This window comes from Nannobrachium achirus, assembly GCF_963921795.1.
Source record: "Nannobrachium achirus genome assembly, chromosome: 11".
In the NCBI taxonomy this organism is placed as follows: Eukaryota; Metazoa; Chordata; class Actinopteri; order Myctophiformes; family Myctophidae; genus Nannobrachium; species Nannobrachium achirus.
Window position 1 is genome coordinate 60,095,449 of NC_137820.1, and position 26,372 is coordinate 60,121,820.

General features: G+C 43.2%; 1 protein-coding gene across 1 annotated transcript in view; it reads right to left on the reverse strand.

Moving 5' to 3' along the window:
• nrn1la (neuritin 1-like a) overlaps positions 1-26,372 on the reverse strand; it is a gene marked incomplete at both ends in the record, with an annotated part of 74,446 nt that overhangs the window by 23,076 nt on the left and 24,998 nt on the right. Inside the window, one exon of the mRNA XM_080737232.1 lies at positions 1,352-1,502. Within this exon, the coding sequence (XP_080593358.1) occupies positions 1,352-1,502 (151 nt within the window). The remainder of the gene's footprint in view (positions 1-1,351; positions 1,503-26,372) is intronic.

The window sequence follows — 26,372 nt, forward strand, 5'->3', positions numbered from 1 at the left end:
CCTATCAATAAAGGCATAAAAGCCCCCCCCCCTCCAAAAAAAAGAGAACACACAAAGTATTCAAATATGAATGTCCTTGGACCATTTGAGTGCGTGCATAAAGAGCTCTTGAGAACAAGAGCATAAATGACTACAGAAACGACTACATTACATAATCAGGCAAGTTTAAAAGGTTTTTTGGGGAAAAAAGAGAGGCGAGGTTGGGATGGTTTGGTCGCGTGCAGAGAAAGATGCTGAAGATGGAGCTGCCAGGCAAAAGCGGTGAAAGATGAAATGCAGAAGACTGGAGTGACTGAGGAATATGCAGAGAACAGAAGCAGATGGAAACAAGATGATTCGATGCTGTGATGACCACTGATGGGAATTAGCCAAAAGAAGAAGACTTTGAAGAAGGATATTACTGTAAATGTCGGCCTACTTGTGCAACAGAATGTCAAATGCGAGTTTACGCGAGTGATCTTTATTCAAAGTGATCTTATTCTGGCCAGCTCGTTTGTGCTTCCCGCACCAGATCTTTCTTCAGCACATCCACGTACGTATGTAGGTAGAAGTAGGACGTCCTTGTCCTCATCAGCGCCCACACCCTAGGTGGGGTTGGCGATAGGGCCTTTCTGTGTGGAGTTTGCATGTTCTCCCTGTGTCTCCTAGGGTAGATACCCTGACAAAAAACATGCAGTAATCCTGGTCTTTATAATTCCTCCCCCTGGCCAGCTGAGGTGCCTGATGGAGGGGAAAGGAATTGGTTGGAATAACGTGTTCCTTCCACGCGCTGCGTCCAAACCGGGGAAATCCCCAATGTCAGGTGAAAAGAAGCAACTTGGACTCCTCATGCATAGAAGGAAGCATGAGGTCAGTCTGTTTTCTCCCCAAGCGTGGTAGAGGGAGAGCAGAGCCCAGAATTACATAGGCAATTAGCACTGGGTGAAAATGGGTTACAAAATCGTGGGATAAAAATTATAAAAAAAGAACTAGGACGTCCTTTTAATCGATGTGTTGTACAAGCTCCCGCTGGAGATGGCAATGACCAGCTAGTTTCATTTGCCTGACTGCTTTCATCTCTGATACATTTGGTAGTGCGCAACACGCTACTTTCAGTATTTTCACCGTAAGTGCCCTTTTAGAAATGTCAGCCCCTGCACCTCTAACATTCTCTGCACTTCCCTGCACAGCAGTTAACACACATAATAACAACCCAATCGCATATAGAGAGCGCTCAGAGCAGCCAATACACAAACACCATGTACACAACTGGGGCGGTCACACTGAAAAGTGAGGGGACAAAATATCTGGGCGCACCTCCCCCCCGGTCCAGCCAGCGGCTACAGTATTAACAACACGTGAACCCACTGACCTGCAGATGGAGTGGATCTCATGTGTGTCCTCATCCTTGTGTGCGCTGTCCGCCAGGCTGTCCCCCAGGGCCATCAGACACTGGGCAAAACCTTTGTAGATGGAGTGACACCTTCTGGCTGAAGCGGCAGCAGCGGGATGCGGGCTCAGCACTGGAATGCGTTCACACGTACGCACACACGCACGCACGCACGCACGCACGCACACACATCCACATCCCACACACATTCAAGAACAAAAAACACAGACAAATGATTTGCACTTCAATATAAACAGCCTTGAACCATTTCAGAGTGTGTGCTCACCACATACATAAAACTGACAGAGAACAAAGAGCCCACTGAACAGGCTGCAGCATACTGTACTTCTTGCCAAAAGGTTTGGCCAGGTAATAAAGAACAGAATGGCATATTTTTTTGTGGAGAAAGCGAACAAATGCTCACAGCACTTTGCAAGTGTAGATCTGCTATTTTCAAAAGGTTTTTGACAAATCTTGACAAATCTTCTGTTGTGGTGGTGGTCCCAAACTCTTTTCAAATCAGTGGCCGCGGACAAATACATATACTTTTGGTGCTCCTTGACATGTAAATGTTTGAGAACCACTGTTTTAACGAGCCAAACATCACAGCAGATGACACGGATGCAAACATTGTGTGTGACTGGGCAGCGAATCAAGATGTTTGTGATTCATGTTGCGTCGTTCCTGCTGGCAATGTACAGTACAGTACCATGGACAGTTTTGAAGAAAGGTTGGCTTATGGGTGCTTAGAAGGTACAATCTCTCTGAGGGACTACAAACACAAACAGATGGAAATTAATTCATGGCGAGAGATAGCACACATTTGTGTCCATGGAAAAGGACGGTCACCAGTAATGGCGAAATCTCAGAGACAAAGTTCGAGACGCGATCCCCAATGTCAGACCCCCAGGGTGGGGTCAGGTGTAGCGCTCAGCAGTCAAACAAGTTAGTCCACAGAGAAAATGAATTGGAATTGGATTGATTGTGTGAGCGTGAACTGCATGCTCTTTTAATTCTTCAGGCAAATCATTTGGTTGAACGCACCCAATGAACAGGTGCACAATGAGGACAACTATGAACTTGGATGATTAGCAATTTGTAGTTGTCATTATCTCAGCCAAGCCGAAGGCCAGGGAGAGAGATTGTTTCCCCCTGTGTGTGTGTGTGTGTGTGTGTGTGTGTGTGTGTGTGTGTGTGTGTGTGTGTGTGTGTGTGTGTGTGTGTGTGTGTGTGTGTGTGGCCTTCTAATCTCACAAACTACTAGACCAATATCAGCATCAAGCCTTTTGTGCACGCTGCCATTATGATGGTGATATACCAGCCTGATTTACGTTTTGTCCAACTACTTGTACATTAAACTTATTTTTTCCCTTTGATCATGGTGCAATAGGCCATGTCCATTTCATCTAACTACATTTCCTGCCATTTTGCAGTTTGTTCAAAACACACGTTTTGCTACTGCGCCAAATTAGAATTGCATGTTAAAGAGGTGGTGCCATGATTTTTTCCCCCTCTAAAACATGATTATCAGGTATTATGATTATACTAGGAGGAAGATTTTTTCCAAAAAAAGAATACAGAAAGAGTTAAAATTGGGTTTTTATGTGGCCACACCCCCAGTTCATTAAGTATGCATGGATGTCATGGTGGGTGGTGACCCAGCTGAAGTTAGCCACACCCCACAGTGTTGGGTGAATGGTAATTAGGAGAGGAGTTGATACTGTGACATACTTAGTATCTGTGTGTTTTTTAACTGACACTTTTGACCACAAGGTGGCAGCCTCCAAGAGAAAACAAACAAATACCAAGAGAATACATCATTTCTCATAAAAAACACCAGGGGGTCTAATGAAGTACTTTCAACCTCCTAGACACATGAAAAACAGAAAAAGTACAAAACTATGGCACCACCTCTTTAAGGGGTCTCTGAGTGAGGGGATGCAACACATGTACAGAGTTGAACTGTATATCTAGTATGACATACTACTGTATGTCCTCTTGCTTTTTCCTAGGGTCCTGACACTGGCCTGGCAGAGATACTGTATGTGCTCCACCACCGCAGAGAACCGCTTCTAGTTGTTAATGCAGCTTTTTCTTGAAGCCATCTGGCTCCTCAATAACCACATCGAGCGAGCCCCTACCCAATAATGTGGTAATGAGTTCTGGTCCAAAACAGGTGGTGGAAGTAAAAAAAAAAAAAACTATGTTTCTATGTAGGTGGTGCTCAAAATGTTTCATGTGAAGGACCCCCAAAATGAAATGTATTTGGCCACGTACCCCCCATCTCAAAACATTTAGTTACAGGGACCCCCCGGAAGCAAAACTTGAGTTACAGATGTTCGCTTAAAAAATCATGACTTTTCAAAAATAACAGATCTACAAGCTCGCAGCGCGGCACTCGGTGCCGCGCTGTGAGCTTGTATATCTGCTATTTTTCAATAGCTAAAGAATAAAATTATTAAAGCCCCTCCACCAGTAACTCAGTCCCAATTTCCCCCCCTTGTGACACCACTGGGTGGAAGGTCCTGAGATAAGAGAGAGGGCGAGATCATTTAGCGACCTACAACCGGGTCGCGACGTGGTCGGTAATTTTCAGCGACTGGGTCGCTAAATCGACCGACTGGGACAGTAAAACCACCGACCGGGACGCTAGAACCACCGACCGGGACGTTAAAACCACCGACCGGGACGCTAAAACACCGACCGGGTCGCTAAATCGACCGACCGGGACGCTAAAACCACCGACCGGGACGCTAAAACCACCGACCGGGATGCTAATTCCACCGACCGGGACGCTAATTCCACCGACCGGGACGCTAATCCAGCGACTGGGTAGGTAAATCCACCGACCGGTGGTCGCTTCCACCGACCACCGGGCTACTAACCCTAACCCTAACCCTAACCCTAACCCTAACCTCAGTAACCTTACCTCAGTTAGGCTAACCTGCCACGCAACCTCCCGACCGGGTCGCTAAATCACCGACCGCGTCGCTAAATCACCGACCGCGCCGCAAAAGCGAGCGACGGGGTCGCTAAATCGACCGACTGGGGCGCAAAATCTTCCGACCGGGTCACTAGATGTACCAAACGGGTCGCTAAATCTACCGACCTAAAACTGCAGGCAGGTCGGTAGATTTAGCGACCGGGTCGGTCGGTTTAGCGGCGCGGTCGGTGATTTAACGACCCGGTCGCTCGATTTAGCGACCCGGTCGCTCGATTTAGCGACCCGGTCGCTGAAAACTAACGACCACGTCGCGACCCGGTTGTAGGTCGCTAAATGATCTCGCTCCTACTGTGAGATAAGTCTAGACTCTAGTGTATAACACATGCCTCACACTATAGTCTAATTGGAACAACTTTGTGCTGCAGATTGAACTGAATGACCAATTTATTGACTATAAGCTGTCAATACCACAGCACGAAACTCCTACCTCTCTACAACAACCACATCTCACTCACAGCCAGTTCCTCCATAATTCATTTAATTCACATATCCAACTACTTTAATTTGGAAGCTAGACCAGTGATTGATAGCTCATATCCCACAACTATATTGCACAGATTTTTATTCCAATTCAGTCTGCGTAGAATATAATGTACTATACCATTATGTTGATGAGTAAAATGCGTGATGTCTGATGTAATAATACTCATTGTAAAGCAATTTGAATAAATATTTTTTTCATTCGAGGCACACCATTCATGATTTTTACTCCCAACGTATATTTATTGCATATTTTAGCGATTATGTTGTGAGGAGTACATTGAGATAATTTTGGTTAGAACTGACTGAAAATAACTTTGTACTTCAAGTTTAAAATTATACTAAATAAATTCCAAATATTATCAAATTACCTCGCGGCACCCCTGGACTGCCGTCACGGCACCCCAGGGTGCCCCGTCACCCACTTTGAAAACCCCTGCCTTAAAAACACTCCTTAAAAACCCATGAAATCAATACCTCTTTTAAGAACAGCATGGAATGCCATAGCCAATTAAGGCAGTGAAAGACTACAGGCTACATGCTCAACATGCTGGTCTATGGTTTTAACCATACTGCTTTCTGTGGAGAGTTATTAAACACCACCACAGAGATGATCTCTAGACTCCTGGCTTGTGAGTTGTGAGAAAGACAGTTGAGTTGAAGCCCTGGATACCACTTTAGTCCAACTATGGATTCACGCTATCAACAGCTAAAATAGCCCTCCCTGAAATAGTGTCCATCCTGGCGACATATTGTCACGACAAGTATAAGAGACAGCTAGTGCTTCAAAGGAGGCTTGTCGTTTCTCATAGAACCAGTGATAGGCTAGCGCTCATTGTCCAACAGTTAGAGGCATGGTTGGAGGCCGGCAGGTGAACAAGAGATGCTAATTGTGTCAGACAGTGCATCACCAGAACTCTCCTACCGGTACGTGTCCCCAGAGATTTAGTGATAAATATTTAATAAGTCTGACTTTTTTCCCCCCTCCTTTTCTTTTCTGTAGCAGGAAACCTATTGATTCCAGGCAGGGCTGTTCACAGGGCTTTAAGATTATTGGCTTCACTCATCCCCATCAAGTTTTAATGAAGACCTGAGGAAAAGGGGTGTGTGTGTGTGTGTGTGTGTGTGTGTGTGTGTGTGTGTGCGTGCGTGCGTGCGTGCGTGCGTGCGTGCGTGCGTGCGTGCGTGCGTGCGTGCGTGCGTGCGTGTGACTGATGAAAGAACATGAATTGGGATAAGCAAAACAAGGTTGGACTTAATGACGAAGAGATTACGAGTGATATAAATATTCAACTATATCTTTACACAGGCTCCAAAGACATTTAAACATTAAAAAATCACACTCGTGTGAACTGAGCGGTGGTGTGTGTGTGTGTGTGTGTGTGTGTGTGTGTGTGTGTGTGTGTGTGTGTGTGTGCAACAGCGCCCCTCCCTTAACATGTGTGGTCAGAAAAGGTTACTGCAGGCTACAGACAGACAGACAGACAGACAGACAGACAGACCCACACACACGGCCACGTATAGGAGCGTTGTGACCACCGCTCAAAAACATTTAAAAAAGCATTTGAAAATACTACTGTTCTATACTGGTCTATAAAGCATTGATTGATTGGTTTAGGGACAAAATACATTTCTGATTTCTGAATACGATGCGATATCATGAACCGTTCAGACCAAAACGAGAAGCAGCATTTAGTTTTTATGCACCACATACTGTATCTGGAATAAACTCCTTGAAGCAGATCTGCTGTAGCTTAACACAGCTAAACAACCCACCCATGTTAAAACAAGGTGGGAATATATACTGCAGTTAGTTAGCTGCATTAGTATATAGTCTGGCCAAGCCAGGCTAGGTCTGCTGCAACTCTGGTACTCTGCTGCTATTCACAAGAGGTTGTCGTGTTCTTTCAGTTCTCTGGACAGCCTTTGTAACGTAACCATTAGGTAACCACCATTCTCTCCAGACAGAGTCATGATAGCTTACGCTTCTGACAGAGTCACGACAGCTTAGGAAGAGGGACAACCCGAGTGGGCGTTCCCTTTTCTTTGACAATGGCTAGCCAGATTGGGTAACCACTGACAAATGACATCCTGATCATATTGTAATTGCGACCGTTAGGGAGCAGTTTACTATGAAAACCTCCACCGGCCGTCCGTCGGTCGGTCGGTCGGTCGGTCGGTCGGTCGGTCGGTCGGTCGGTCACACGTCACACGTCACACCTTTGCCCTGCTCATATCTCCGCATCAGTATATAGGGCTTGTTTGTTTATTGTATGACATCACGCCACATCATCAGCTGTGGACTCTGTGATGTCATCGTATCGCATCAGTATATAGGGCTTGTTTGTTTATTGTATGACATCACGCCACATCATCAGCTGTGGACTCTGTGATGTCATCGTATCTCCATATATGGCCATCTCCGTATATGGAGATATAAGTCGTCCATGCCCAAGTATGGGCTGGTGAGGTCAGACTTTGTGTGATGCGTAGGTTATCTCCATATATGGAGATTCAACATTCCAGGCAATGCTCTCTTCCCTGGTGAGAATTGCCCCTTTATATAGGGCTTGTTTGTGTATTGTATGACATCACGCCACATCATCAGCTGTGGACTCTGTGATGTCATCGTATCTCCATATATGGCCATCTCCGTATATGGAGATATAAGTCGTCCATGCCCAAGTATGGGCTGGTGAGGTCAGACTTTGTGTGATGCGTAGGTTATCTCCATATATGGAGATTCAACATTCCAGGTGTAACTATGGCTACCCGTATGACGTGAGAGGTGGAGGTTGTGATATTTGTGGAGATAAGCGACCAACGGTCGCTTATCTCCCAATTAGGGAGTCTTACTGGTATTTAAATCAGGGGACTTCAACACCCCCTAGGAGGTCCTCAGAGTTACTACAGGGGGTCCTCCAAATCTTTGTGTGAACTTAGCCACGTACCCCCATCTCAAAATATTTAGTTCCAGGGACCCCCCGGAACTTGTTTTTTTCCCCCTTTCTTATATTAACCACTTGAATCCTAGCGTCCATGCATATTCTGAGAACTGCAAAGCGTTGTGAGCTTGTAGATCGGCTATTTTCGGCAAGTGGTTAAATATCTGAAAACACACATTAACTTCATCGTGCTGTCAAACAATGAAACTATATCTATGAACAGATTGTGGGGGTCCCTGCTTCTTCTCTCTCTCAAATAAGGAATCCTTGGCCTGAAAACGTTGAAGTCCCCTGATTTAAATTGCTCTAATTGTATTCCCACCACGTACTTCTTTAAATTGTACTGGTGTCCTAGATTAACTTTGCTTGGGTGTTTCTGAAGTTATGTAAAACTGAGAAAAATAAATAAATAAAGAAAAAACAGTCCAGTCTCCAATACCCCAAATGAAGTAGAGCATCAGATCATTTAGGCTACATCTTCAAAGTGATAAAACTATGACACTATAACTCCAGTATGTATGTAATAATGTGTGCTGAGACTGATGTTTTTGCTGTTTTGAAGATACTAAGGAGGTGTGCTGTGTGCCCTATCTATTGAACTTGAACTGTGTGTGTGTGTGTGTGTGTGTGTGTGTGTGTGTGTGTGTGTGTGTGTGTGTGTGTGTCGTGCGTGCGTGCGTGCGTGCGTGCGTGCGTGCGTGCGTGCGTGCGTGCGTGTGTATTGGGGTATTGTTTGAATGACTTTGGGAACAAAGAAACATTCCTTTAATCTTTCGTGTTTCTTCCTTCAGAAATGCAAGTAGCTCACCTTCTCCCTTTTGCATATCCAGCACTTTGAAATTTCCCTACGACTCTAAGGGGGAATTGTTTTTCTGCTAATACTTTCTCACAAAAGGAAAAGCACGCGTGCAGAAAGTTCAGGGTTGTTTCAACTTTCACCGGATCCTGGTTACACATTGTAAACAACAACCATTCTGCTACGAAAAGCCATAGCTTTGTATTCTGTGAAGAAAGAAACTAACTTCAATCAAATCAGAAAAGTTGAGTTTTAACGAGGCTTTGACTTTTAAATAATACAGGGCGCGTGAGGCACACTCAATTAGACAATGGTCTATTCTGGCTGTATGGGAAGAACACAACACCCCGTCACAGTCATTCTTAGTTGAGCGGAGTCGCTCAGGGCTCTATATACAGTATTTTCTGTTTCGCTGAAAGTATAGCCTATCGACAAGTTCACAACGTGACGTGTTGTGAGCTTGTCGATCTGCAAAAGCTTTCCTCTCAAGTACAGATGGGGTTTAAGTGGTTTAGGCCCTAGCCTAGCCTAAATGTGTTTGCTAAATATGTTTGCTATTTTTGAGGTTTTTGGGGGGAAATGTTTGAAAGTTATTCCGTACAAATTGGGAGAAAATGTGTTAATTTAACAATGGAGGACAGGATAAGGCATCATCTTTACCCGTCTGGAAAATACCAAGCCACTGACCAAGCTCAAGATTGACAGCATCTTGTTATATTCTCAGCTCAACCTACAGTATGAACTGGCTCCACGGCTTTACTCATTGACATGTCAATGTACCATTTTGTCAGAGAGACCACCATTGCTGTGCTGTTACTTGTCTCTCAACACAGTAAATTAAAAGTATACAACTTTTCTTTTCTTCTTATTTTCCGTGTGGATTAATTATTTTGTCCCATGGGAATAAGATTCGAGTTTGATGTTGTTATTTAAAATATTATTTTTAAGGCATTATAGAGACCAGGATTACTGCATGTTTTTTTGTGAGGGTACCTATACCCAAGGGGCCAACATGCAAACTCCAGACAGAAAGCCCCTTTCACCAACCCCACCTAGGGTGTGGGCACTGATGATGCAGAGGAGAGAACATGCCCCCAGAGGCCAGAGCCCACAGCGTCCCCTGGCGGGAATCGAACCCAGGTTCTTATAGCTGTGAGGCGACAGCACTATAGACTGCACCCACGTGCCCCCGATTCAACCATTTTTTTTACGTTTGTTCTCAATTTTCAAAATGGTCAAATCCTTGCATTGTGCATCAATATCATTATAATAAATGAGTAAATCCCTTATTTTAGATTTGGTTCAAATTACTCAAAATATCATTAATACTAATGGAACTTTCAGCTAGTTCAATTCAGCTAGATCAATTTGAATCAAGTTGTTTATACACTCCTTTAATATTGCAGTAAAGAAATACTTGATATCTATCTATAAATGCGAGAAGTCTCTGCGTGTCTGTCTGTCTGTCTGTGTGTCTGTCTGTAATCCGCGTATCTCGAGAACCGTTCGTCCCACCGGCTTCAGATTCGGCACGCGCGTTCCCCGCCGCGGCACGGAGTGCAGTGCCGGGTCTCGACCCGACCCGACGCGCGGTTTTCCCGAACCGGCGCGAAACGTTCGGAATCTCCTTATGCGGGGTTGATTGTTGACATCAGGCTGTTCCGGAGGAAATCGGCGAAAGCTCTGACTCATTGTGACATCACTTCATAAAAGGCTCTGACATCACGTACGCCACATGAGTCAACAAAAAATCTCTGTGAGTGTGTATGTATGTATGTAATCCGCGTATCTCGAGAACCGTTCGTCCCACGGGCACGCGCGTTCTCCATATATGGGCATAAAATGAATGCCCCCATATATGGGCAGAAAATGGATTGCAGACAGACAGATACAGATATCTCCATATATGGACATAAATGGACAGAGGCAAACAGATGGTCAAAGATCTCCATATATGGGCATAAAATGGACGCAGACAGACAGATACAGATATCTCCATATATGGGCATAAATGGACACAGGCAAACAGATGTTCAAAACGGGTCCTATGACAACAGGTATAATGAGGTTTGCATTAAAGGGGGAACCGGCACTGTGTCTGCAACACAGTTGGAGGCACAGACAGATACTCCATATATGGGCATAAAATGGACGCAGATAGACAGATATCTCCATATCTGGGCATAAAATGGACCCAGAACTATAACTGCAGTGATCTCCATATATGGACATAAAATGGACACCGACAGACAGACAGACAGACAGATACAGATATCTCCATATATGGGCATAAATGGACACAGGCAGACAGATGGTCAAAACGGGTCCTAAAGGGCGGGGCATTCATTCCCTATTTACATTGTTCCGAGTTGGCCAGGTCGCCGACTAGACGCGGGCGGCCCAGCTTCTAGTGTGTTTTAATAGTCCATTTTGTGATTTTGAATGAAGGAAAAAGTTGAGACAAGGTCCAACAATAAGGACCCCTGCTTGCCCGGAGCATGTTAGAAAAACAGATGGGCAAGCAAAACCTATCCAGGCAAGCAATACCAATTACAATATGTGGTTTCTGTTCTTCAATTCTCCTATCAGTTGCAGTGATTGTGCAATTAACATTTCACCGTCCTGATTGCATTAGTGTGACTGTGTGAGTTCTAGATGATCATAACATATTTTACTGTGCACGTCTTCGACCCAAAACTGAATTTTAATGATGGACACCTCTGAAATGTGCACACCAAACTGGCACTACAGCACAGCTAGCCTACATTCACTTCCACAGTCCGTTTGGTCTGCATACCAAACTCCTCTTCAACGCAACCAGTTGAATAGAAGAGAAGATAAAGTTGTTTCATAAATATGTCGCTCACATCATGAAGCCCTCATTCAAACCATGTTGGTTTGGGTGGGTTTTGAAATAGTGAACAACAGTGGCACACTGTTTCTGAGTGAATCTGGGACAGTGACAGACTGATTGGACCCAGACGTCCTCATAATAAGAAGTTTGACTGAAACACACACACGCACAAACACATGTGCACACGTCGCACACACGTTGCGCGCACACACACACACACACACACACACACACACACACACACACACACACACACACACACACACACACACACACACACACACACACACACACACACACACACACACACACACACACACACACACACACACACACACACGCACACACACACACACACACACACACACACACACACACGTACAAGCGCACGCACGCTCATGCATACATGTACACACACCCTGCTGATTGTGGGCAGTCGTGGACATCTACACATGCACAAACACACACACACACACGGCACACTGATCTATTCATGAGACTAGTTGTGCAAAGGCTGGCAAAGATCACTGCTGACTGTGCAGAAATGCTGCTGATGCCTGCTGCTCACCTTACATTACAAACACACACATGCACACTCAAACACAAACAAACACACACGTGCACTGTGTCTCCAGGGAACGCATCCAGATTGATCAGGCCCACTGCTATTCTTCTTTCTGTCTATCACTGAATGATGCTCATTGCTCTTTACCACCGCAGACTACAACATTCAATCACACGCACGCACTCCATCACACACTCACACACGCGCTCGGGCGCATGCACACATACAGGCACACGCATACGCACACGCGTGCGCGTGTTTCATGTTGCCGACAGATGAAAGGTTTGTGTGTGAGTCAATTGGGTTTCCATCGAACAGTTTTTATGCACCATTTTTTATTTTTACATAAAAATTCTTTAAATGTCACGTTAAATGGGAGATGGAAACACTTTTGCCAAATATAGAGACATTGACATGCGAGTATATTTTATTTATAGAGCACCTTTTCACCTTCTCTAGAAATTCACAATTTTGATATTTTGGGTAGGGCTGCGAATCTTTGGGTATCTCACGATTCGATTCAGAATCGATTCTTGGGGCCATGATTCACAATTTTTTTAGATTCTTTCAAATCCAAACGATTCGAATTCAGAAACGATTATTTTCCGTTTTAAAAACAATTCTCGATTCAAAACGATTCTCTATTCAAAACGATTCTCTATTCAATTCAAACATCAGGATCTACTCCAGTCTGCTGGTATGAAAGCAGAGTACATTTACGTAGCTTTAGTAATTGTAAAGGTTTTATCAACTTATTGCAATAATGTAAACAAAGGTAAATCCAAGACAACATGTCTGATTTATTCATGCTTGCACACATTCTTTTAACTTGTACAAACCAAAATCTGATAAATAATATCTTCGATTTTTGGAAAATGAGAATCGATTCTGAATCTTAATTTTGGGGTTTAGGCGATATCTTATAATATTATATTACATTTATATTGGTTATTATTTTATTACTATTTTTCATTTTCAAAGCCATTAGCGTTTGCCGTTCACATAATTATTTTGTCAATGTGGGTGAAATCCATATACTAATTAGGGAGAGCAGTCAGTCAGTCAGTCAGTAGGTCACTCACACAATGGATTATCTATTCACTCGCTTCAGCGACTGATCTCAAATTTAACATGGCATTGGCCATTAGCATTATACACACGGTGACGGAGCCCGAATTCCATTTTTCCCAAATTCTAGCTATTTATTAGCGTTTCTTCACTCTACAGCTCTACAGCCTGTTGTCAGGGTTACAGTCCGTTCCTCCAGGCCATGGGATCTGTAGCCCCGGGCCTACACACACCTCTCTCACAGTTAGGAATGTTGCAGTCTCTCTCTCTCTCTCTCTCCCTCTCTCTCTGTCTCTCTCTCTCTCTCTCTCTCTCTCTCTCTCTCTCTCTCTCTCTCTCTGCATGGGTCACGCATGCAACGGGTGATGTGTGTCTCATCTTCCAACGGGTATGGAAAAATTATGTGGAGCAAGCACATACATACTCATACTTCTATTCACCTAATTTTGGTGTTAAATCATTTGTATCCATCATAAATATACACTCCTCCATGGGCTGCTCCTTACATTATGATGCTCCCACATATTCTCACGCACGCACCATGCAGTTACAGTTACTTTCCCCATAACCCACACTCTGCACATATTTTGCAGCACATATCTTCGAACGGGTAAGGTCTAGTATTGGTAAATATCGGTAAATATCGGTGAAATAGGCCTATTGGTCAATATCTGTGAAATAGGCCTACTGGTCAATATCAGTGAAAGAAATATTGGTCAATATTGGGAAAATAATAATTTTGTTTATGCAATATTCAATACTGATATTGCATTTTTAATGAAATATCGGCAGATATCGATATTCTACACATCCATAATTTGGCGGGATTTCTTCAGTCAAGGTGAAGATGGGCAGCCTGGCACAAGAACAGTGTGTAATTAACAGTAATGTGAGTGCTCAGATGGGAAGAGCAGAATTGGTACCAACCAAGTAGTTAGTCTAAGTACTGACTCAATTCAATCATGTCTGTAACGTAAGCTACGCTATGTAACTTTTTTAGTTAATAAAACAAAAAAGACCAAATAGGCCACGATTACTCTGGGACAAGCAAGTTTGGGACTACGGAAATTTGGGGCAATGCAAGTTAACGATGCAAATTGTGAATGCATCCCACAACTATTTATGCAGGGGTTCCCAAACTTGTTTGGCTCAGCGCACCCCTATGAATATTTTTTTCATTCGAGGCACCCCTACATTATATTCATGATTTTCACTCCCAGCACCTTATATTTATTGCATATTTTAGTGATTATGTTATGAGGAAAACATTGAGATAATAGCCATTTTGGTTAGAACTGTACATCAAGTTTAAAATTATACTAAATAAATTCCAAATATCAAATTACCTCGCGGCACCCCTGGACTGCCGTCACGGCACCCCAGGGAGCCCCGTCACCCACTTTGAAAACCCCTGATTTATGCATTACTCATTGTATTTATTGTCAGAGAGTTTGCACTACTCTCAGAGTACCCAGTGCCATACGACCGATCAACAAAAATTCGGTCTATCCTCCACAGACTGAATATTTGTGTATTAATTTGCATTATTCTTTTGCCAATCATGTGAAAATGGTTAATATTTGCGATACATCTGAATGGAAACCCAACTACAGAAGCCCAGCAGGCTGGATGAGAGTGATAATTTTCCATGCTACTACGGTAACTTGTACTATGGTAACCCTGGTCTCTGGTGTGATATTGCCATGTTAATAAGATGCTGCACTGCAGGGTGGCCGGTCCCATTGCGTGACAAACCAAATCCTATTGAGACCCTGGAAGGGGTGTGTGTGTGTGTGTGTGTGTGTGTGTGTGTGTGTGTGTGTGTGTGTGTGTGTGTGTGTGAGTGTGTGTGTGTGTGTGTGTGTGTGTGTGTGTGTGCGTCCGTGCGTGTGTGCGTGCGTGCATGTAGTATGGTGTTGTCTCAATTAGCCTTCAAAAGCTAAGCTTAGAGGCTTAGGCTTGCAATGTGTGTGTGTGTGTGGGGGGGGGGGGTGTTTGTATTACTATACTCGTGAGGACCTTAAGTCCCCACAAGTATAGTAGAATTTGAAATGCTATAGATATAGGCTTATAATTAGGAAAGGATTCAGGGTAGAGGTAGGATTAGATGTTGGTGTTGTGCACTGGAAAATATCATTTTTTTTTTACCATTTTTGCTTAGTAGAGAGACATTAGTCTGGAGTGTCCATGCAATAGCCTGGCGGGCCATCCCACATACTGCGTTCACTCACTCATTCCTTCCCCAGTATGAGGTCTGGACTTCGTATAGGCAGCGAGTATGAGACATTGGTCCCGACCATTTTCTGATCGGGGCCAATCAGTGACTGTGTTTCAACTGCTGTCCGCAAAACAAGTGAAAAGCTTCCCCTGATTGGTCCATGTGTAGATGGTGACGTAGATGTTTGCTGCAGCATTTTCAAAACAACATAGCTGCCCTTGATGCAACAAGTGTAACAGTTAACGCTGAAACAATAAAACAAGCAATACGTGTAGTTATTTCAGAGTTGGGATCAATTACAACAATTAAAAAGGAACAGGAGTATGCGCTAGCGGAGCTCATCGGCCGAAAATATGTCTTTGTTTGTCGTTCTTCCGACTGGCTGCACTTTGATGACAGATGTTTTGCTAAGCTGATTGGTTAGAGGAGTCTGTCTGTCAAGGCAAGTACTCCCGCCCACTTTTCAAGCTGCCTATCCACAAGTTTCCAACATCCCATCGTGCATTGCGCAGAAATTGGACGGAGAAGCCGAGTGTGATCTACAAGCTCACAACGGCTGCATCTGCGACGCGACGTGAGCTTGTAGTCTGCTGTTAACCGGAAGTGTGGTGCAGTGTGGTGCAAAACATTCTCCAGTAAATTCCCGCGGAAAGAGGTGGATAGGCCGAAGGCCAGACCTCATACTGGGAAAGGAATGAGTGAGTGAACGCAGTATGTGGGATGGCCCGCCAGGTTCTCCATACAAGACTTCAATATGACTCATCAACCTAATATACTATACTATACCTTTCCATTAGGGACTCAAGAAACAGATAGAAGGACAGAGAAGGGGGTGGAGGGCACAGAATGAGAAGAAACATACTGCCTGGTGATAACGTGGAACATGCAGGACGTGAAGGAGTGTAAAGAAACAAACTAAAAAACTAAAAAAAGGAATGGAGAAAAAAAAGTCGACATAAAAAATATATAATCAAAATGAATCATTCTGAAACTGCAAAAAACTGAGAAACAATTAAGACACTATAGAGCAAATGAGAGGTTTGGTGTAGGGTTGGGGAAGGTAACCGCCGTACCGCCGTATACCGAGGCCTACAGCGGTGTCAGTGTGCTTACCGCGGTCAAAAAAGACAAAACAATTGTCTAGTTTTTTATTGAAAACAAGCGAGTTTTAAAACAGGGGAGAAGCGAGGACCGCAAGCGCTCCATGCCGCTCTTCTCTGGGCCGTGTACCACATGTTTGGAAGCCACATACGTCACTCGGAGACACAGACCTGCAGGGCAGCTATAGCAGCAGCCTCGTTGGGGAGTAGAGTACGGAGCATCGTAAACTTTCTCTGTAATCCACACACGACACAAGTATGTTAATAAATACCGTGTGTTGTGTCAGTACTTGATGGCAGTTTCTTTTTTATTCATACGGATTACGGGCGGAGCGCCGGCCGTGTGGACTAAAACCGAAAATGAAACTATTTTACTTTTTCCACCGCGTTGCGCGTTGTGTCCCGTCGGCGATTTTATAACCTTTTCTGTCAAGTCTTGTAACTAAAACCTGTATATCAGCACTCAATCACTGCGATTTGAGACCTGAGTTACTGAGTTTACAGAATCACTGTACATGATCTGACTGACCCGTCTCTCTTCTGGTTTGTTGACACACAGCTGTCTGTCTGAAAAGCCCAAGTAGCCTATGTTTCTATGGTAACCCGACAGTGTACGGATCTAAAAGCTCAGAACGCGTCGCGGATGCAACGTGTTGTGAGCTTGTAGATCTGCTCCTTTCAAAGCCAGACCCGCTGTGCTGTACGGGGAAGTATAACTCGGGCAGTCAGGCTGTGGAGAGGCGACTTTTGGGAAGACGATTGCAATATTTTGGCTGATCGCCGAACCTTAATTAATAGATACGGGGGTGCGGTAATTACCGCAATACCGGCGGTAAATGGGAAGACGGTAACCGCGATAACAAAATGTTGATACCGTCCCACCCCTAGTTTGGTGTTCAGCCAGCCAAATGTCAGTCCTCCAGCCTCTGTAAAGAGGGTCAGAGGGTCCTCCACACAGATATAAAAAGCTAGATGCCTCATGCAGTTCATTGGAGCGATGTGCAACAATTGTAGTCCGTACTTCCTGGAAAAACTAAGGGACTGCTGCCAGTCAAGTGACTACTGGTCAATGCCGCGTCGTCTCTTTCGGGACTTGTCTATGGTCCTCCATCCAACAAATCGCCCAAACCAGCAGGGGGTTCATTAGTGGCTGAGGGGCCGGAAGAAGCTAGCTTTGGAGGTGTGGGGAAGATCATTGTATAAAATGGAGAAGGCTGCTGAAAGGTGGCAATTTAGCGCTTGTTAACATGAAAAGGCAGAGGTAGAGCGAGAGACAGAGAGTAAATGAAAGAGAGAAGATGAGATTCTCGATAATAAGCTGACAGTCAATTCAGTCACTCTCTCTCACTCTATTGTGCTCCTTTTCTCTCACTACCTCTCTCTCTCGCTCTCTCAACATACATCTTTCTACCCTTGTCTCATCCTATTTTTAATGATGTCCTGTAAACTCTGCAGTAGATTACATTTTACAGACTCCTTCTGTCTCTCAGCAGAGATAGAAAACATGAAAGCATCAAATGCATCAAGGCCACAGAGCATTAATGTGAATCCTTTGCTGTATTCCTTTTGTACGGTGTTGTTTTCCAAACACACATGCACTCGCATGCACTCAGCATGACTGATGGCTCAGCCAGTGCACAGACCACATGCCCTTTGTGCTTTGCACCCAAGTTTGAATCAAACTCCCTTCATACTGTATCTTATGGGCCCAATTTTCGTCCATTTTACTATTTTGAAAAACAAATTTTAAATACTGTAGTTCAATAGCTGATCTACAAGCTCACAACGTGTCAATGTAGATTGGTTTTTGTGTTTTTCAAAATTGTAAAAAAGGCAAAGACGTTTAGGGATAAGGGGTAAGACATGGACAAAATAAAGCTCTGGGGAGACCAAGGAATGTTTTTCGTGCAAAACACATGCTTGCAATGGATTCCGAATCATGAAAAACCCCTAGTTTGACCCCTCATAGTCTACTTCAATTTAGCTGTGACTCAGGAAGGGTTATCATACCAAAATATTATCTACAGATACCGGTATATAGCTTCTCAAAAATGCTAAGTAACCTTTGCCACCTTTCCGAGAGCGACAACTCGTATGGCCCATGGACTATCTAATGAAGCAAGAATTGCCCAAAGAAATTATCATTAAAAACAAACAAAAACTTACATGCAATGTCTGTTCTCTTCCTGTCCCTCCCTTACGCACGCACAAGATAAACACATCATACCTCCAGGCTACGGGATGTAATCTATCCTCTGTAACTAGAAAGATGCAATTGGAAATAGCAAGGGTGGTTGCTGTGACGCGAGTCACACTTGCAAATTAATTTTGTCTTAACGTTTTAATTTCCCCCCATTCAAGTCAATGGGTTAAATTAATTCACTAATAAATGAATGGCCATTAGGGCTGTCCCGATATGCCTAATCCACCATTCAATTCAACTTTCGATTCTAAGGTCACGATTCGATTACATTTTTGATACGATATACTATTAGAACCTCCTTTTTTCAGCACTGACAGCTATATGACTATTAATTTAGGCTATTGTCTTGATTTGTAACTCTTTTCTCAATAATTCACTTTTATTTGAATAATAACATGAGAATGAGAATAACAAAAAGTTTGAAGTGTTGCCTGAGTGAGGGGGGATACGGCACTCGTGTGGAGAATATTTGACCCGTTGAGCGCCTTCATAATTGACAGGGAAGCCAAAATATTTCCACACGTTTGACCTGTATGAAGCGGGAGGGTTTTCCAAATCTTCCGTGGGCTTATCATCATCACTGACTGCAGCAGTGGAATGAAACGCTGTCTCTCTCTCTCTCTCTCTTTGTGAGCAGGGACGTGCTGGCCATTGGGAAAAGCGGGACAACTCCCGAACGGCCGGCTCATTCCCGGCCATTAGGAAGAAAATACAAATAAAATGTCGGCCTTCGTTCCATTTTGGGGGCTGGGCAGCCAACAAAGTAAATCGTCACTGTCCGGCAGAAACCTTGTATCTCCAAGTTTCAAATTTGTACTTTTTTTTTTTGCAAAGCAAAGCCCTGCATGCTTCATCATCCAAGGCCGTTGCACAAAAGTAGTGAAAACAGCAGATCTACAAGCACACAACGCCTCGCACCGCGAGGCGTTGTGTGCTTGTAGATCGGCTTGTAGATCGGCTGTTTTCACTAGTTTAAATCATTTTTTAAAATGATAAATACAAAACAAACGGTTTTGGACATACAAGGTTTCCACCCGACAACGACGAAATATAACTCAAGTAATTGGCCCACTGCCACTGGCTTGTCACTTGTCATGATCTGAAATGGCAAATCTTTGAGCAGCAGCAGTGCTATAGAGAGAGATCTCTCTCTATAGCGCGCAATGAGGGCCTCTACAACTCTTTTTCCCGGGCTGAATCAGGGGCCCAGCACGTCCCTGATACTCTGTCTGCACTGTGGTCTGTGTTCAGTGTGTGTGTCACCTCTCTATGTCACACATAACACGGTTCAGACGTGCAATTGGACGTTTGCATGCGCAGAAGTGAACCGCGATTCGGGTTGTAATTTCGATGAATCACTGAATCGAACGTCAATTTAATTTCGGTTCTAATCGAAGATCGTGACAGCCTTAATGGCCATATATGGAGATCTCTGTGTCAGTCCTCCCTTTTATGCCCATATATTGAGATCCCTGATGTCATAAGCCCGTATCTTGGAATGTCCATATATGGACATACAGTGTCAGTCTCAAGCAATGACGTCAGACATCTATGATGTCAGTCATCTCCAAATTTGGGAAGAGCTTAATCTTTTGCATTTTCCCATTCCGGTCAATGGAGAAAATTAATTCACAAATAAATTAATATAAATTTAACAATATAATGTATCTCTTAGCAAAACGCACCCAGATGTGTCCGGATGAAGCCGGTCGATTTGACATATGGCCCAAAACTGTGGGAGATTTATCTGGAAAGATGGAAGGAGGGCAACCACACTAACTAGTCAACTGCAGATCAAGCACCCCGGGATGTACTGTAGTGAGCGGAGTGCGGATATGGCCTTCCTCACCTAGACTGGCTCCGCTGGTTGCCCGATACTAGAGCTCACAGGCGGATAGAAGTGCAGTCAGGTTGAGTCTGTGGTGGTTCTAAAGTTCAGTTCAGTTCAGTTTGTATTTATTTATAGTGCAACATCACCACAAGGGGTCTCGAGTCTGTACACTTCACAACAAAAGATTGCAAAAATCAGACAATGATCAGACAATCATTAAAGGCAATAGACTTTTCTAAAAAATAGAAAGGGCAAAAAACGAAATCACAGAAAATGAACAACAAAACATTTAGTGTGTTTTGAGTTTTTTATTTTTAAAATGATTTCTCCCCCTCGCACATCAACGAAGGGGGATGTCAGTTCTTTGTGGACTACAATGGACTACAGCCCCAAGTTTTCTGTAGTTCCAAACAATATGCTTAATTTAGGCTACTACTTTTATTAGATTTTATTATTATTTTTGTGCTATATTTATTGTTATGACATGGCAAAACAAAACATTAGTTTGTAATAATGTAGGAATATGTTTTATTTGTCTCTTTCTAAGAGTAAGAAATACAAATATTCTCTGATGTCCTTGAAGCAAAATACACTCATTTGTCATAACAGCAAATTACAGCTGAAAAGACTATTCCTCTAATATGACTTCACACAAACACCAAATCAATACGCTGCAGCAGTTAGTCATGGCCTCAGAGAAAAGGCAACCCTTTATTTCAACTGGTACAACACAACTCTGTCATGAGGATCCAGCTGAGAAAAGTTGAGGCAGCTCAACATATCCAACTCTGATCTTAAAACATTTGGTTCATTAGAGAGCTGGCAGAGAGTGGGAGGTTTAATATACCAACAAGGCACGCAAGCAAAAGTTTTCTCTCAAGCACAGATGAAATAAAAAGAGCCTCAGAGATTATAGATGGGGTTTATCTCTAATGACGCTCGTGATCAGTGATACAAATTGGCTTTAATGGCAAGAAGGAGGGGGACAGAGTACAGTATGCTCTATATAGTTTTAGGCACTAGTATGATATAAATTGGAGAAATTGCTTATGTTACGTTAGGGCAGGTGTTCAAGCAGGAATAAGATTCGAAAGGTTTTCTTTTTTCCGGCTTCTCAATCCGCTTTGGTCTTTTCTTCCATCATTATCTACATTCTAGAGAGAGGTCTTTCAATTTCTACCCCTTCTTTTTCACTCTTTCGCTCTCAGCTTCCATCTCTCTCATCCTCTGCCTTACGTACCCCTTTAGTTAAAGAGAGACAGACTGTTGACTGAAACCATTTTCAAATGTTTCCACCTAACAGTCTGTACATCGGAAGCGCAAAAAATGCTAAGACAATTAAGTGGATGTCCAACCTTCCATTTCACCTTTGCAATTGCGTAAATATAATTTAAATTAGATTTTTTGTAAACACTGCAGTGTGATCGGTCAAATACTCTTCCGGTCTGAATGGCAGACACATGGTTATAGACCGGGATCCATTCACTTTGCAGGTTGTTGATCTGGTCTGGGTCTTGAGTGGATACGGAAACTGTGTGTGACCGGATCACACTGGTAAATTCGGAAACAAAACCAGGCTTTCCTGTGTGGAAAGCTTGGTGATGTGAGCTTACGGACAAAATCTAAATACTGACGGGCTACAATAAAAAATGGTGGAGAGACAACAAAATATTTGTTAAACATATAAACAGGGTTTTCCTGTCAACAATTAGTTTTTCTTTTATAGTGACTTCTTTTCCAAGTCATCTTTAGTCTTTTTTAAAAATCGTGATATATATGGTGGATTTTCTTTTGTAATATTACTGATATGACAAACATCACGCAAATCAGTACACATTAGTCCTGTCATCAAGACGGATGGCCAAGTTTGGCTTCTATTTTTACTGCTACTACTTTGTTCTTGTTCTCTGCCCTTACCTGTATCTTTGTTTCATCCTTACAGCAGTGCTGCTATGACAACTGAATTTACCCTAGGATCAATAAAGATTCATTATCTATCTATCTATCTATCTATCTATCTGCCTGCCAGCCTGCCTGCCTGCCTGCCTGCCTGCCTGCCTGTGCCTGCCTGTCTGTCTGTCTGTCCATGATCCAGCCATAGGTTTCATCTAGCCTTGTTGAATGCGACGTGACACTGCAGTTTTCCTTCAGTTCATTCAGTAGATTTGCTGCACCGGGGTCATGCTCACCCACTCTGTCACTGTTCTCATCCTTGTGTTCCAAAGAACACCTTGGGATACCATTCTCCATACCCATTTTAAATTACTGCAGCACAGTGCTATGATGGCAGCGGTGGCAGCTGAGCGTGGGGAGCGTCATTTTGAGGGAGGTGGGTATATTTCCACTACCCTATGCATGCGGTAATTAGATTGATGGATGACTATGCTTTAATAGTATGCCTAAATGTCTATCCAGAGAAAGTGGTGGGGAACACTCCCATTCCCTCAGCTATATCACTCCTACACTGCTCTGTTCTGTTCCTCTCTCTAACAATTTTATCTCTCTAACACCAAGCACTATCCTTTTCCCATTTTGTTCATTGATTCATTCATCCATACACCACTACACACTACACACTCTACTCACATTCCCTTCGCCGTTGGGTCTGCCCCCTCCGCTGAGTCTTTTAGATCCAGGCTCAAAACCCTTCTATATTCACAAGCCTTTGAATCCCCCTGATGAATTTGCCCTATCCTATGATGTTAAGAAGGGCTTGCCTTGCTGCTTTTAATGTGTGTCTAGTGTTTGACTACTAGTACTGTGTATGTGTGTAGTTTTATGATTGAGTGTTCTGCTTTGCTGTTTGTTTTGACCTGTAAAGCAGTGAGTTGTTTTTAAATGCGCTATATAAATATATTTGATTTGATTTACACTTCCGTTGAATCACATCTTACTGCAGGAATTACTGAGGCGTAGTAGTAGGAATAGCAATGTAACAAGACTTTAACACGTTGGTGCAGAGCCGATTACACTGACAGACAGCCAATTGTGCCAAACATATTTCACATTGATAAATAAACATGGTGTGTCAGAAGAGAGACTGCGGCTAGAGTGGACTCACTGCGGCCGGTATGTATACGTTGCCCCTTGACTTATAAAAACGGACAGACAGGATTTGAAATTAACACTGGCAAATTTGAGCATATGTTTTTGGGCTAATTCTGACCCAAATGTTTTTGGATGATTTTCTACACTTTAAATTTTGTTATCAAACTTTGTACCTCTTGGTCAAATACTAGGCATACTATCCATGGAATTTACTGTGCACATGCATGTTTCCAAGAGAATGAACACTACTGGTTTTGGTAACAAGTACTGATTCATGGCACCAAGATGATCAAAATCTAGTGGTCAGATGATTATGATGAAACTTGCTCAGACATTAAAATTACATTTAGCTGATCCAGATGATCCAGAGTGACAACTCACAATAAATGGTGTGAACCCTAGTACAGTGTTTCCCAAAAACTAGTACTTGAGAGAAAATGGAAAATAGAAACGTTTATGTCACTGTTATGTGTAATGATAGAAATGACAAATGTATGTGAATATGCTGCTCCATAAAGCTTTAAACCAAATTAAGTATGATTTTTTACTGAATAGAAAACGGGCTACTTACTTTTATTTTCAAGATATTGACATAAAAACTGGACTTTTGATGTCACTATTTTTTAGTCAAAATGTTGTTATTATCAGGAAAAAATACTGAAGCCCAAAAGGTTTGAGAACCACTGCCCTAGTCAACCAAAACAAACAAAGTGCAAGCACAAGTGTGGACCAATACCAGCAATACAATGCAATGATGGTTTTGCTCCACACTGTGTTTTATATCAAGTTCAGAGTCAACACAGCCATCTACCCTGGGAACTTTAGAGCACTTTGCACTTCCATAAGCTTTAAGCTTTATGGAGATGATTTCCTTTAACCAGAAGCACTTGGCACCTGCCCACAAAGGTTTTGAATATTTCACTGCATTCACAATGAATCTAGAATATATATATATTACAGAAAAAATGAACAATTTTCTATTTTTTGGGGATTGATCTGTAAATAACATACATACCTGTACATCTTTGCACAAGCAACAGCAAAAATCACTGAATCAAAATCTTTAAAATAATCGACTAAATCTATGAGTCTGATGAACCACTTAACTCTGTATTATACTTCATTGGCATACAAAATAACTGATCTGCAACCTCACAATCGGTCGCAGCACGACACATTGTGAGCTTGCAGACCTACCGGTACTTTCTATGTTAGAAAATAATTAATCAGAAATCAGAATTAATCAGAATCGAGGCAAATGTAATCAAGATCAAGATATAGTCATATGAACCCAGCCCTACACATGCATATAGTACACGTGTGCACATACCTGTACAGACACTAGACGTACGACAACACACACGCACGCACGCACGCACGCACGCACGCACGCACGCACACACACACACACACACACACACACACACACACACACACACACACACACACACACACACACACACACACACACACACACACACACACACACACACACACACACACACACACACACACACACACACACACACACACACACACACACCTGCCATCCTGCTTATCCCTGCTGTTTCAATCCCAAAAGAACCACACTGGGTTGATGAAAATTATACTGTTTGGCAAATAGCACTCATCAAGGAATGTCTTTGTATTTTTCCAAGGTGTGTGTAAGTGTGTGCGTGTGTATGTATTCCTCTAGACATTACAAAGCTGAATGTTACCCTTGCGATCCATTCCCACGCACGCACGCACACACACACGCACGCACGCACGCACGCACGCACGCACGCACGCACACACACACACACACACACACACACACACACACACACACACACACACACACACACACACACACACACACACACACACACACACACACACACACACGCACACGCACACGCTCACGCTCACGCTCAGTCACGTCTGTTGTAATTCAGGCATCAGAGGATATAATGGTTTGCGCAGGAAGCTTTTAAAATCACCTCCAGTGCTTTATTCAACAGAGCTGCTCCCATCAGCTCTGCGTGTCAGGATGACTACTGGCTATAAAACAAACACACCCGACCACAGGAGAGGAGGGAACCACAGTGGGACGGCAGAGAGAGAGCAGCATGAAAAGTGGCTCCTTCTAAGTGAGATTAATCACTTGTGAGAAGTGTCACATGCTCTTTGAAAATGATTTGTTGGCATGAAATGGAACGTTGTGAACGGAAACATCGCTGGTGTTTTAAGGAATCTCGACACGGTCCTTCAATGGAGAAAAAAAAGTAGTGTGAGTTTAGGGTTAGGGTTTGTATTAGGGTTAGGCTTAGTCATAATGCACAAGATTACAGTTCTACTGGATTAAAAAGAAATAGGGTGATCTTTCCCTTTGATTCTGTCCTGTTATCGGCTTGACTGATGACTTAGTCAACTCTGTGATAAATGGTCTTAAGGGGAGAAATGCTCATTTCGTGCAAATCAGTCTGAAGTCTAAAAGCGCCAAATTTTGCACAGATCTAATCTCTAATGATTTAGCTAGGGCGCCCGAGTTTTCAACCTTCGGGGTCGCCACAGCGGCCAAATCAAGTTGGGCTCCCATCGACTTTCTATACAGGAGGAAAATACCCAGAAAAAAATCTGCTTTAAGTAGGATGTGAGGGGTCTAACTAGGTAGCCTATCTCAGCTAGACCATCCACAAGGTGGAGTCTTCAGAGGTTAGTCTTTAGATGAATCAAGAAAGCTTTATTTATCAGTACCCCATACCAAGAGAAAAATGGAACTTGTCTCCATGGGGTGAGTAATTGATAGAAAGATTATCGCTCTAATTACCCTTAACATGAGCACACAGCAAACTGGACTGGATCATGTTCTGTTGGTTCTGCTGCTGCAGGTGAAAGAGATCTCAGTG